Raw genomic sequence first — 14,784 nt, forward strand, 5'->3', positions numbered from 1 at the left:
AATCCACCCCGAGTCACGCTCGGGGATACCGCCAGGGAGGTTAAAGACCACAACATACAGGGGTATACAATGTACTAACACATACACACATCATAGGTTGAACTGGATGGACAGATGTCTTTTTTCAACCTCACAAACTATGTAACTATGGAACTATGGAACGATCACACTTCTTTAAGAAAACTGGCTAAAGAAATTTGTTTCAAAGTTCCTACTGAATCTGACCAGTTGCTACAGGCAACTTTCTCACCTCTAGCTATCATTATTCAGCTACAATAGACTCAGTCAGTTGCTATTGCTATAACATTTTTAGTAAACTACTACTTACAAATGAAAGTATGGGATATCATAAAAGAAATATTGTAAAGCACACACGCTTTTGTATGCAAAAGAAATACTTGATCAGCACAAGAAAACATGACTTAGCAGCAAATGCACAAGCATCGCTCCTTCTTCGTTTCTTCACTTGGCAAAGTGTGCTAAAGGAAAGCTTGCTGAGCTCCTACTGGAGGGCTGATCACTTGTGCTGCTGCTGCTTTGGGCTCCTCCTAAAATAGTGTGTGTTGCTTTAAGATCAGCCGGCTGCTCATTTCAGTGTGTGAGTCAGTCAGAGCTGCACATGCTGCTTACAGGAGAAGCACAAACCCCCTTTTAAAGGGATCTAGACATTCTAGGAGTAAGAACAGAGCAGACATGCTGTTCAAGGAGCTGTACACCCCATTTGTGCTGCTTTTCCTGCACTCCTCAGTCCAGAGTCTGGAACCCTATGATCTGCTTTATGAAAATGGAATAGAAGCATATTACAGAAATGATTATCAAATGGTGATTGATTCTATAGAAATGGCTCTGAGCAGCTTCACCCAACTTAGGCACACCAAGATAAGCTGCAGGTTGGGTTGTAAGAAGAGGTACCCTTTAGAGATGACCCCCAGGGACTGGGATTTAAGCTTTGCCAGTGTAATGTTGTCTAGGTCAGCCTGTGTTAAACAATGTGAAGAGAGCAGGCTGGGAGCACTGTCCAGGCACAGAGTTAGTGAGGACATCAAAAGCGAGTTCCAACGCAGAATTCCCTACAACTTCCTGCAGAGGGCATACTTCAAGGTAAGGCTGCAACCTTTTAAAGTCATCAGTGCTTCTAGTGCAACTTTAGAGCTGATATATTTGAAATAGAAATTTTGATCTGACGTGAATGTTGCTTTACAGAGGCATATGAATTGTCTGTCTGTAATCTATCTTTTCATCATAGGATTATTTTTTGTTTAGAATGCTAGCTCTTCTTCCTTTTAGTTACACCTTATTTTACACTTTTGCAATTTGTTGCGGTGCAGTAACGTGCAGCATTTCGCATGTTGACATACATTGTGGTAAAGCAGCCTATTCATTCACAATGGGCTATGGATGATAAACTTACCTGTAACATTTTTTAAACACAGCATAAAATTGGATTGTGCATTAAATGGTTATTAAACACTAATATGGTACCTACATCCCAATTGAATAACAAATGTTGTGGGACTATGGCGTAGTAGTCCCACAACATTTGTAATTTTTTTAAACACAGTGTACCATGTGCTCCGCAGAACAGGTGTGTTGCCGCTCTTGTAGTTGCACGTTGTGGTGCCATTGTAAATGAATGGCGCAGCAGCGAACGCAGTTTGTCGTGTTTTACTGCTCATTACTGTAAAGCAGGGATCCTCAAACTATGGCCCTCCAGCTGTTGCAGGACTACACATCCCATGAGGCATTGTAAAACTCTGATATTCACAGACCTGACTAGGCATGATGAGAATTGTAGTTCCTGAACAACTGGAGGGCCATAGTTTGAAGACCCCTGCTGTAAAGCATAGGTTTGGAGTCATCTTTAAAGTTGTATAACTTTGAATTCAGTTGGAAAAGAAAAGGTATCAATGAGAAGGCTTTGCTTCTGTTGAAGTTGTGTGCTCACAGTTTGTAAAACTGTACTGTACAAAGTAAGCTACATTTAGTGCCGGTTCACACTAGGGCGACCTGTGAGGCGACCTGGTCGCCTCACAGGTCGCCGCAGGTCGCCTCCCATCGAGAAGCTGCGGACCCGTTCTAATAGGAGCGACACAAGTCGCTCCGACCTAGAAGAAGGGTCCGGAGCTTCTTTGGGGCGACCCGGAGGCGACCGTTAACTCCAATTATTTTAAAATATTTACTCATTTATGGAAATTATACTTGTAGTTGTAAAATAGCTGAGATGTTTAGTTCTGGGAAATTGTCTTACAGGTTACAAGGAATACACCAATATTTGGATAATTAATTAAAATGTGACCATGATGTAGGCTGGCATTAATTTATCTTGGAGGAGAACTGTATACTGTGCGGAGGGGCAGCACAAATTATTTTGTGACTAGTGGGTTCATATTTTAATGGGGTGAACCAACAAAATAGAGACAGCTGAGATGTACTGTATAGTACCTATAATACTTATGCAATTAGATATTTTTTTTTCTTGATAATGAATGTTTTGGAAGTTTTTAGTGTTGCTTTCAACCAGTGCAATATGAAGCACAACTACAAAGAGATACATCCTCAGTTAACATAATTTAGTGTAACAAATTATTAAATAGTTACTCCAGCCAAAAACAACTCAGAAGACAAGATCTATACATGTGACATTGTGGGCTGCCTGTACACTGTTGGTCTTACCATCCCCATACTATAGTTATCTGGCTTTAAGGTTTCCATTGAGTTTTTTTCTCTTACTTTGCTGCTTTCTGAGAAAGCAGTGGGTGGACAGAAAATTAACAGACCATAGATTAGTCATTTCATTTGTTTTCATTCAGCCAGCTATTCTATTGTTTTCAGACAGTGGGGAGACTTCCCCGCAGTTAGAATACACTGATCAGTGCTGCCGGCTATACCCAGCAATGCTGTTGGTGCAGAGAAAGTCCGACAGGCTGATTGTATAGAAGTCGCTTTCTGTACTACTAGCCTGCTCAAATATGGATCCAAATTAGGACAGTCACTGCTGAACTGGTCAAATTTTGATCACAAACGGCTTCCAGTGCCAGGATTGAAAGCCATAGTCAGGGGTACAGTTTAAGAAATTACAGTGGGGAATATTTGGGTGCATAAATGATAAAAGAGACATTTTCCTTAAATGTATTAAATAATAAAATATAATTTGTGGCTTGGCTGAACAACTAACAGACTGAAATAACCCTAAGGGTGTTAGGCAATCACATTATCGGTTATATTGGCATATGCACTCAGAAAGTAATTTTGTCAATGCTCTCTGCTTCCTCATACTATGCAGTACATGTGGTACATATATGATAAAAAATAATAATAATATAGTATATATATATATATATATATATATATATATATATATATATATATGTACAGTTTCTCACAAAAGTAAGTACTCCCCTCACATTTTTGTAAATATTTTATTATATCTTTTTATGTGACAACACTGAAGAAATTACACTTTGCTACAATGTAAAGTAGTGAGTGTACAGCTTGTATAACAGTGTACATTTTCTGTCCCCTCAAAATAACTCAACACACAGCCATTAATGTCTAAACCGCAGACAAAAAAAGTGAGTACACCCCAAGTAAAAATGTCCAAATTGGGCCCAATTAGCCATTTTCCCTCCCCGGTGTCATGTGAATTGTTAGTGTTGCAAGGTCTCAGTTGTGAATAGGTAGCAGATGTGTTAAATTTGGTGTTATTGCTTTCACTCTCTCATACTGGTCACTTGAAGTTCAACAGGGCACCTCTTGCAAAGAACTCTGTGAGGATCAAAATAAAAAAATTATTTTTGCTCTACATAAAGATGGCCTAGTCTATAATAAGATTGCCAAGACCCTAAAATTGAGCTGCAGCACGGTGGCCAAGACCATACAGCGGTTTAGCAGGACAGGTTCCGCTCAGAACAGGCCTCCCCATGGTCAACCAAAGAAGTTGAGTGCACGTGCTCAGCGTCATATCCAGAGGTTGTCTTTGGGAAATAGACGTATGAGTGCTGCCAGCATTGCTTCAGAGGTTGAAGGGGTGGGGGGGTCAACCTGTCAGTGCTCAGACCAAGACAAGCAGACTAAGAACATGGATTATTGGAACCATGTGCTGTGGTCTGATGAGACCAAGATAAACGTATTTGGTTCAGATGGTGTCAAGCGTATATGGCAGCAACCAGGTGAGGAGTACAAAGACAATTGTGTGTTGCCTCCAGTTAAGCATGGTGGTGGGAGTGTCATGGTCTGGGGCTGCATGAGTGCTGCCAGCACTGGGGAGCTACAGTTCATTGACGGAACTATGAATGCCAACATGTACTGTGACATACTGAAGCAGAGCATGATCCCCTCCCTTCGGAGACTGGGCCGCAGGGCAGTATTCCAACATGATAATGACCCCAAACACACCTCCAGGGTGACCACTGCCTTGCTACAGAAGCTGAGGGTAAAGGTGATAGACTGGCCAAGCATGTATCCAGACCTAAACCCTATTGAGCATCTGTGGGGCATTCTCAAACGGAAGTTGGAGGAGCGCAAGGTCTCTAACATCCACCAGCTTTGTGATGTCATCTTGGAGGAGAGGACACCAGTGGCAACCTGTGAAGCTCTGGTGAACTCCATCCTCAAGAGGGTAAAGGCAGTGCTGAAAAATAATGGGGCCACACAAAATATTGACACTTTGGGCCTAATTTAGACATTTTAACTTAGGGGTTTACTCGCTTTTGTTGCCAGTGGTTTACACATTTATGGCTGTGTGTTGAGTTATTTTGAGGGGATAGCAAATTTACACTGTTACACAAGCTGTACACTCACTACTTTACATTGTAGTAAAGTGTCATTTCTTCAGTGTTGTCACATGAAAAGATAGAATTAAATATTTACAAAAATGTGAGGGGTGTACTTACTTTTGGAGATACTGTGCATGAGTGTATATATATATATATATATATATATATATATATTTATACTGTATAAGCTACTGGCATATAGCTACAGTTGTCATCCCCCATCCCATGTCTATGCTCAGGCTGTGAAGGACATCTGTATCCAACATACAGTAGATAGGCCAGGCTTAGGACCAACTAACTGTTCATCTTTGTCTACTAACAATGTGCAGCTGACAGGGAAGTGCTGAAGAGCTTATTATAGTTCACCTGTCATGTGCACAGAAAAGTCAAAATAACCTTTCATCAGTGTATAGCAGTCACCTTCCAGTGCTCCATTTTGCCTTTAATGCACCTGTACACTTTCCCTGTGTGCCACACTAGCCCCCCTATAATTCTCTGCAAATACTGACTTTACTTCTGGCAAAGTCAGTATTTGCATACAGTTAGACACCTCCTCCTCCCTCCTCCATTAGCAGTGCTCATGCATAATCAGGGGCCACTCAGGCACTAAGCACTATACTGTGGGGTAGGACAAGGAGTGTGCACATTTCCCAAACATCCAGCTTTTTTTTTTTTAACTACAGAGTACCTCTCCCCCTCTTTTTTTGTTATATTATATGGTGGAGGAGTTTCGAACTCTCCAGAGATAGCTGGGGGTCAATGTTCTTAAAACGGTGCAGCACAAGCAGGGTGTGCAGGAAGTTATTAGCTCAAATCATTTCTAGAAGAATCAACAGGTAATCTTCTGCACTTATTACCAGATACTGTATATAAAATTGCTTTCAATAGCTTCGCAGACGAAAAGAAAGCAACTAAAAAAAATTCATTGTTAGGGTTTACATAAACTTTAAAAGAGAAGTATAGTAATTTTTTTTTTTTTTTTTTAAATTATACTTAATGTACTAGGTGGATGCTGCATCTGTCCCCCGCCAGCTGTAAGGCTGAGAACTGAGCGATCAAACACCGCTGATCGATCCGCTCTCCGTGGTCCCTAAGCAGAAAGCTAGTGACTGTCAGTCACTGCCTCTCTGCTATGCTTTATTGAGAAAATGGAAAGTGCTCCCAGAATGGTGCCTTTGCCAAACAAGGGACCTGCTGTGTTCAGTAAGTCCCTCAGCATAGGACACGAAAGCCAGTGCCTACTACAGTAATTTATTTCCAGCATCCAAAGGAATCCTACAGGTATTGCACATACATATTTACATTGGTCCAATCTGGTAACTATGTAAAAATCCAGCTTTAAGAGGAGAGTGCAGTTATATTTCTATTATTAAAGTGCTGCTATGTTGAATACCGCGGGTGAAGATGTTTACCCTATAATGCACGATGGCCTATTCACAAAATTCTTATTGCATCATCATCATCAGGGCTGTGCTTTCGTGAGCTATCAAGGGGTCCTAAAGACCCCTTTATCATTAAGTCTCTATTCACATTAGTACGACTTGTCAGGGGACTTGGTCAGCCTGACAAGTCGTGCACCGTCGCGGTCCATAGTGTAGTACAGGAACGGTTCTAATAGGAGCAACACAAGAAAAAGGGTCCTGTACTACTTCGGGGCAACCTGGAGCAACTTGCATAGACATTCATTTTATGAAGTCCGTGCAAGTCAGGCTGCACGTGACTTCACAGGTAACCCCCGAAGTCGTGCCACTTCAGTGTGAATGCGGTCTTAAAGTGATTGTAAAACTTTCATTTTATGTTTTTAAACAGCAAACATGTTATTATTACATGTTCTGTGCAATCCTCCTCTTTTCGGGTCCCCCACCGGCGCCTCTGACTCCTCCGCTACTGTAAGTGCCCCCATAGGAAGCTGCTTCCCATGCCTGCTCAATTCAGAGCCAGGCTGTTTTTGCCTACCCAGACACTGACACCAATGACTCCTGCTGCTCTCAGCCAAGGCTGTGAGAGCCAGAGGAGGGGAGAAAAGCTTCTGCATATGTGCACAGCGTTGGACCGAGATTGGGCTCTGGTGAGTATTTGGAGGGGGGGGGGGGCTGGGGGGGAAGCCCCTCTTAAAAGTTTTTTTCCCATAATGTAGACAGTGCATTAAGGTAAAAAAACATTTAATCTTTAGAACCATTTTAACTTTGTCAGGGGACTTGCATTGTATGTTATTTACTCTCTTTTAGTCTGTTAATAACATCATTGAACATGTTTTGTCATATCTGTTTAAATAAGTGCGTAAAATAATTGTTGACCTTGCCAGAAATCTTGTGAGCTGATAATGTCCTGTGCTCTCCACCTGTGCACGAAGAAGAGTTAGAGAAACAAGAAGGTGGGGTGGATGGAGAGAAGTTTGTGTTCTTTGTAATCCATCAGAAATGAAGGAGGCAGAGCTGACACCACATGCTTAGGAATTAAGAGCTGTGCTGTCATGTCAATAAGGAAGGTAGAAGCACACTACATTTCTGGCACACCAACAGTTATCTTCATGTATTTCCAGCATGTTTAATGGGATGAAATATGGGCAAGCGTGCCATACTAAATATGTTTTTATTCTTTTAATTTTTATCTTAACACATGCTTTAATGAGCTTTAATTTGTCTATAGCTTTGGATGTCCACTGGCTTACACTTTAACTCATAAAGTTCTGTATTGCACTTGAAGGGATTCTAAAGACTAAATTATTCACTTTCTAGGGAAAAATTTGGATCATACAAATATTACTTACATCCATTATTTATAATAAATTTGACTTTGTTCCTGAATACTGTTACTACAAGCAATGTACTAAAGTTGTGACAGCAGGAAAGAATGCCCTAAAATACACTTTGGGGTATTATAAATAACATTATCTATTCATAGATGGATATTTAATATCTAGGAACTAGCATAAATAATATAATACAAAGTCATCAGCAATAGGGAACCTTTATTAATGTGGAAAAGAGTAAATTGTATAGTAAAATGATAAAAGTTAATTTTATGTGTGCTTTATAAATGTGGCTTTTTGTGTATGAATACGCGGTTGATCTTTATACTGTGCTATTAAAGCCCCGTACACACGATCAGATTATCAAACGATCTGTCGTCCGTTTTTTGTGGCATGCTAGTCTGATGTGGAAAGTGAAGAGGTTATTTTCATACGAATTTTCCCGTACGACAGAATTCTACTTCAGAAGTGATGTCATGTGTTGGATTGCTTTGTATGTGTTCTTTCGTCTCTGAGCATGCCTAGTCTTGCTCTTAAGATTTTTTTCCGTAGAAATCTGTACTAATGACATGAAAATCGGACGTTGTATTACGGACGACAAAAATTTTATAGCCTGCACATCAGGATTTTGTCAGCCGAAAAGTCGGATTTGGCTGTCGAAAGCACCATACTAACAATCCGAAAATCGGCAGATCGGTCGTCGGACGAATTTTCCCTACAGATTTTCTTATCGTGTGTATGGGTCTTTAAGTTCCAGAATTCTATGGTCACAGCATACACTTCATTTTATAACATCTCTGCTGGTCATCTCATTCTACAACCTCCTATATTCCTTGCATGCTTTGCAACTTCTAATGTTTACTTTCCATTTATATGGACTACATATCCCATGGTACCTTGCTGCTTGCAAGCTGCAATTCCTGTACTGACTCCACCTCTTGAAAATCCTCCTCCCAGCCAGTGCTGTATTTAGGTTTTGCGCTGCCCTAGGCCTGACTAAACTTGGGTACCCCTAATTTAAATATAACCCACCCCGTCCTGTAAAGGTCACACCCTTTCCTGTTTATGACCCACCCTGTCATCTGTAAACCACAGACCACAACCACAGTCTATCAGTGCCCATCAGTGAAGCCTAATCAGTTCCCATAAGTTCAGCTACATCAGTGGCCATCAGTGCAGCCTTATCAGTGCTCACCAGTGCAGCCTCATTACTGCCCATCAGTGCAGTCTCATCAGTGCAGCATATCAGTGCAGCCTCATCAGTGGCCTTCAGTACAGCCCCATCAGTGGCCACCAGTGCATCATATCAGTGAAGCTTATCAGTCCTGCCTCATCAGTGGCCATCAGTGCAGTCTATTAGTGCCCATCAGGGCAGCATATCAGTGCAGCCCCATCAGCTTTTTTGCTGCCCCCCAGCAAAGTGCTGCCCTAGGCCTTGGCCTTGTTGGCCTAGGCAAAGATACAGCACTGCTCCCAGCACCTCTGTAGTTCAGAAGGCAGGCTCTGTGAAATGTGTAACACAGCAATGTCTACTCACAGATCATAGTGGATTTACTGAATCAAATGGAATTAAATGAATGGGGATCTTTTCAAAGTAATTTACACACTTCAAGACCATTCAGATTAATAGAGTGGGTTAGAAATATTTAAAATACAATGTGGAAATGAATACACGATTTGAATGTTGCTCATAGATAGGCTTTAAAAAAATCACTTGATTATAATGTCTCCCCTTGTCCTTGTGCTCCATCTAAATTTTGTTCTTTATGCAGAGTTCTTTTGGTGCAAATTATGCATTTACCAGTTTTCCAAAATAACAGACCTGATTTTCACATTTCCTATTTTCAGCAATTATGGTTAACAAAAACACATTTTTTTTTCTAAACAGTAATAATGCCTGCCTGTCTTTGGCACTTATTATGAAGCAATTGGGATTTATCAGCCAACAAATAAACACACTTTTCATTGGCATGCAAAGCAAACCACTCCACTCATCTCAAACAGATTATGCAGCACGCTTTATCCATTATGCGGAATCCTTTTAAGAAGAACGTGCTGGCCCAAAATGTCACTGCAGGCAGGAAGATGGAATCTAAAAAATGTCATAAACTGAGGAGGAAATCATCAACATTGCTAGAGAAGTCTGTACTAAGACTTATCTTACTGAGTTTCTTCTGTGAAGTGTTACATGGCTAAACTTTCCGTTAGTTCATATGTTATGACATTACCTCTAGAGGTTTAACACTCTGGCTGCTGTAGCAGTAGTGTAAGTCCATTTGCTCATTTTGGTTGGTACAGAGTGCACTGAAATAAGTAAAAATCTGTGGTATCTCTGCTGTTAGAATGTCCTTGGCACTTGGCCTTCTGGCCTAGGAAGAGAACTACGATCACTGATTCTCGGGGTGCTCTGATTTACACATAGCACCTCTTTTTCATGGTTGACAGCTTGGTATCACTGTCCATTTTACGCATCACTATTGCCCAGTAAGGTCATCTCATACTATGATTAAAGTGATTATAAATCCTTTATTTCAGAAGAGTAAGTCCACACTCATATTAGATGATTGTTGTTTCTATATATGTAGCACTCCCTTATTCCTGCCCAGCCAGGCAACACACATTTTTCCACTTGCATCCAGACACAAGAAATCAGTCCCTGTGCTTGTTTGTGTTGTTTTTATTAGGATAACATCTTGGATGGTTTAGAGGGGTTATGGAATGCCCAACTTAACTGAGACAACAGATGGGGACAACTTCCTGCCTATGTACAGAGAAAAGATCGTGGACTGTTCTCCTTCCTGGACACAATCAGTCTTTAAGGATCAGTGGCAAAAGTCCCCTGCGGACTAGGAGTTCTTAGTCCCCTTTAGAAAATAGCAGAAATTGTGCAAAACTGCATTCATTCCTCTGTAGAACTGCTCCCTGCTCCACTGCCTGCAGATTCTACCAGCCCTCCTGCCTGCTTGTCTACCAGTCCACCTGGCTGCTTGTCTACCAGCCCACCTGGCTGCTCTGAAGATCTCCCAGGACCAAGGATAAAAGAATTAAGCACAGCACTGTCCTTTGAAAGCTTGCTATATGTGGCAGTATCTCCCCTTGTGAATCTCTGGGTGTGCTGATGTACTCACTCTTCCCGGCTTGTTCCCTGCTGCTCTTAGATAAGATTTATTCTCAAACTGAATGCCGAAAGGATTTGTTCCAGTCAGCCCGAGCTCAGCCCAGATGCAAAGCCCCCCTTAGACCTAGGGGACCCCCTCCTAGGCCTCCAATAGCCTACTCAGCACTCGATCTTCCACCCGGCTCCCTTGCTGGCATGGCTCCATCCTATTTAAGGTCTGACCTAGCCAACCTGCCAGAGCAGGACATTCTGCCTAGGTATTGGCCAAGGTCCCTCAAGTATGCAGAGCAAATCCTCCTGGCCTCCACCCACTAACTTCCAGAAGCTTCTACAAGCTTCTAGATCCAGGGGGAGATACCAGAGGCCTGCATTTGTAGAGCTATCCAGCCTGACCTGCAGTAACCCAACCCAATTACCGGCTCACAAAACTTACTATGAGATATAAGCCTACATTTACCTACACTAACATAGTAGCACACTAGAGGGTGCTACATTTAAAATTGTGCTTTTCCTTATCTTTTCAGCTAGTCGCCAAATCGCTACACCCCCCCCCCCCTTTTGCCTGTTTGCAGGGTCTTCTTTAGCCAGTTGGCTGCTAAGGAGAACCCCATATGGGCATGCTCTTGCCTGGGACCTGAGCTGAGCTGTGTACATCCATATCCATGCCTCTGCTCCCCCCTCTCTTTCCCTAGCAATTTGACTGATGGCACCTAATATTCTGTTGCCCTCAGTACCCCCCACTGCACCCCAGAAGTTCAATCGCCCAAGAGTTTCATCACAGAGCAAATGACAGTGACAGGGGACATATAAAAGTACTGGGGTGTTTTTTACCCGAATGCAGAGAATTAATTAGTGTTAGAAAATTATGTTCAATACTACAGTGTAAAGGCATTAAGAACAAATACAAATCAAGGGTATAAGAACACACAATTTAAAACAAAGAGGTTCATCAGCAACCTATAGTTTTTCTATATAAAGCTCCCCAGTCTATCTTTGGGGTTGATTTACTAAAACTAGAGGGTGCAAAATATGTTGCAGCTGTGCATAGAAACCAATCAGCTTCCAGCGTTTTTTGTCAAAACGTAATTAAACAAGCTGAAGTTAAAAGCAGATTGCCTACCATGCACACTTTAGTAACTCAACCCCCTTAACTTCTATCTTTTGCAGACCAAGCATATCTACTCTGAACTGTTGCTTCGTGCTATCGCACCCACATTAAATGCTAGGCAGGTCATATTTGATGATTGACATAACTTGTCATGATACAGCAACTGTCTGATCACTGTGCCAACTCCTATGCAAATGTGGCATTTGATATAAAGAAAGGCATTATTTACTCACTTGCCATGACCTCTTAGAAATCTGTTTTTAAAGCAAACCTACAGTAAAAAAATAATCCAGCCATTATCTAATATCCAGCCTGCATTAAATATAAACACAATATAATGAAAGAAATAAAAAATGATTAAGGTCCCTATTTTGCCAATAGCTTACAATCAAATATAAGCAAATATAATAGTGATAACAAAGCTTACCCATAAATCCACACTCTGCACATTCTTAATAAATACAGCTTACTGACTGGTTAATTCACATGGTGACTGAAATGATGGTATTTGTAACAGGTAATCAGCTTAAAGAAATGATAAAGGGTGACTTGATTGATAAGATATCTGCTGGGGGCAGAGTGTAAAATATTTGTAAAATCCCTCCTCCAGGAAATTCTTCTGATGTGCTGTGAGAATTGGTTTGCTCATCCTTATCATAGACTGACATTTGACTGTTTAAACACAGTGGTCCCATCAGCAGCTTTGACTGAAACATTTCCCCATGTTAGTCCGCCAAGATGTTCGTTATTGCCACAAACTTCGTGATCAGTGCCTCAGAATTGGGCCAAACCAATAGTTTCCCACCATTATAGAATATGGTGTTGATTTACTAAAACTGGAGAATGCAAAATCTGGTGCAGCTGTGTATGGCAGCCAATCAGCTTCTAACTTCAACTTGTTCAATTAAGCTTTGACAAAAAAAAAAAAACTTGAAGCTGATTGGTTTCTATGCAGAGCTGCACCAGATTTTGCACTCTCTGGTTTTAGTAAATCAATCCCATAGTCTACCTTTTGAAAAATGGGTGCGCCAATATTGATTGATAGTGGATAAATCAGTGATTAATGGGTGCAATGCCCAGGTTTTTGCAGACTATTTCTCCAGCCACAGGTCCATACTGAGGTAAAGACCTTCAGTTATGGAGTTGAAAGAAGTGTCAGTAAACAACAACTAGTTGTCACCACATTTGTGCTACTTTGAGAACAATCTTGTCCCACTGCTACAGTTGTATTTGTGTTTTTTTTCTTTCACAGATCTCTGTGAATGGATAATGTGTCTGTGCAGGCCAGCCAACTGTGCTAAATTCAAATATTGATGGAAGCTGGTGGGGAGACAAGCCCCTGGTTTCTGTAGGGGGACTGATTGGGGAGTGGGGGCTGCAGATTGTGACCGTGTTTCATGTTACACTCTAAATATTGGTGCAACACATGGTCAGAAAAATAGAATATTATGAAGCATATCTCTAGAAAAAAAGAAATTAAGTAATAGTGCAGACAATCAATTTATTAAACATAAATAAAAAAAAATCCAATTCACTTACAAACCAATACCAATCATTCATATTAGTTTGTAAGTGCGTTGGAATGTATTGCCTGTATTTTCTCTCACATTTTTTTTTTAATAAGCTTCAATTGGTAAAAATCATGTATATGATGCTTTAAGGACCCACTCCAGTGGCACAATTGGTCAGCGCAAGGTACTTTTATGACAGTATCTGTTGAGCAATGCCAAGGTTGTGAGTTTGAGCCTCCCCTGGAGCACCCTTTAAATATAACAGACCATAGTAACTGTATGTAAAAAAGTGAAACAGCTGGTTTCAAATGGGAAAATAATAATTTATATTCTGATAAATTAATCTCTTCCAAGCTTTCTAGGTAATAAACCTGACTTCTAGTTGTGCTGTTCTCTTGTATATTCTCTTTTCTCTTCTTCCTGGGAATTTTATCCTCAACTTTGCATTCATCTTAAGGCTCGTACACAATGAAAAAAAATTGGACGAAATATCGTCCGATTTTTCTAGCTCTTGCTGAGTGGTCATAACCGTTTTTATTTGACAGTGCATAATGTTGCACAAAATTTCTCGTCCGATCTCTTTTTTTTTTTTTGGGACGTATGATCGTAGAGTGTGATGTAAGTACGTATACATGTGACCCAGAGGCAACGCCTTTATATATATATATATATATATATATATATATATATATATATATATATATATATATATATATATATATATATATATATATATTTATATAGAGAGAGAGAGAGATCACACCAAACAGTGTATACGGATAGTGTATATTAATTAATTGATATACACACACAAATACGGTGGATATAAAAAGTCTACACACCCCTGTGGTTTCTGTATTCTGACATTTCAACATTGTTGTATAGACTTTATATATCCCCTGTACACTGTATGTGTGGATAGAGATAGATAGAGAGAGAGAGCATGAGAGCTCAGTTCATATTAGTGCCAGGAATATAGATGCAACTTATCCATTTGTGTTTTTTATTGATAAACTTCCAGGTCGTCAGCAACTTCCGATCATGCGCAGTCTTTTGTATGCGATTTTTCGTGGACGTATTGCATACACATTAAACGAAAATTGGTAGTGCTGAGGACGGACGATGAAAATTTTGGAGTTTGTCCCTCCGTTTTATTTTCGTTAAGAATGTCTGAATCAGCTGCTGAAAGTTGTGTACACACTAGCCGAAAATCGGACAAAGTTTTTCGGCCGATTTTCTTATAGTGTGTACCCCACTTTAGTCTTTGAAAGTACAACTACCTCTCCATAAAAGCCACTCATACTATTTCTGAAGCCCATAATTACATTATGAGGTCTAATTTGAACTTCAAACTGAAACTGTTAATACCTGATTGAATCGAAATAGAAATGGTTGCTTTTCTGGAAGCTCGATATTACTGTATGGTACAACAACACCTTCAGTAATGGGGTATATCTCATTCAAAGCAACAAGTGCAATTAGGGATGTTACATTGATAATATAGGACAGAAAGGATAAAA

General features: G+C 40.5%; 1 protein-coding gene across 2 annotated transcripts in view; it reads left to right on the forward strand.

The window, feature by feature from the left end:
- Positions 1 to 566: 566 nt before the first annotated feature.
- P3H2 (prolyl 3-hydroxylase 2) overlaps positions 567 to 14,784 on the forward strand; it is a 250,994-nt gene continuing 236,776 nt past the window's right edge. For both annotated transcript variants that reach the window (XM_082251184.1, XM_082251185.1), the window contains exon 1: positions 567 to 1,101. In XM_082251184.1, coding sequence (XP_082107310.1) covers positions 694 to 1,101 — 408 coding nt within the window. In that variant the 5' untranslated portion in view covers positions 567 to 693. The remainder of the gene's footprint in view (positions 1,102 to 14,784) is intronic.

The sequence above is a fragment of the Pelophylax lessonae genome (assembly GCF_965119305.1).
Source record: "Pelophylax lessonae genome assembly, chromosome: 3".
NCBI classification, from domain to species: Eukaryota; Metazoa; Chordata; class Amphibia; order Anura; family Ranidae; genus Pelophylax; species Pelophylax lessonae.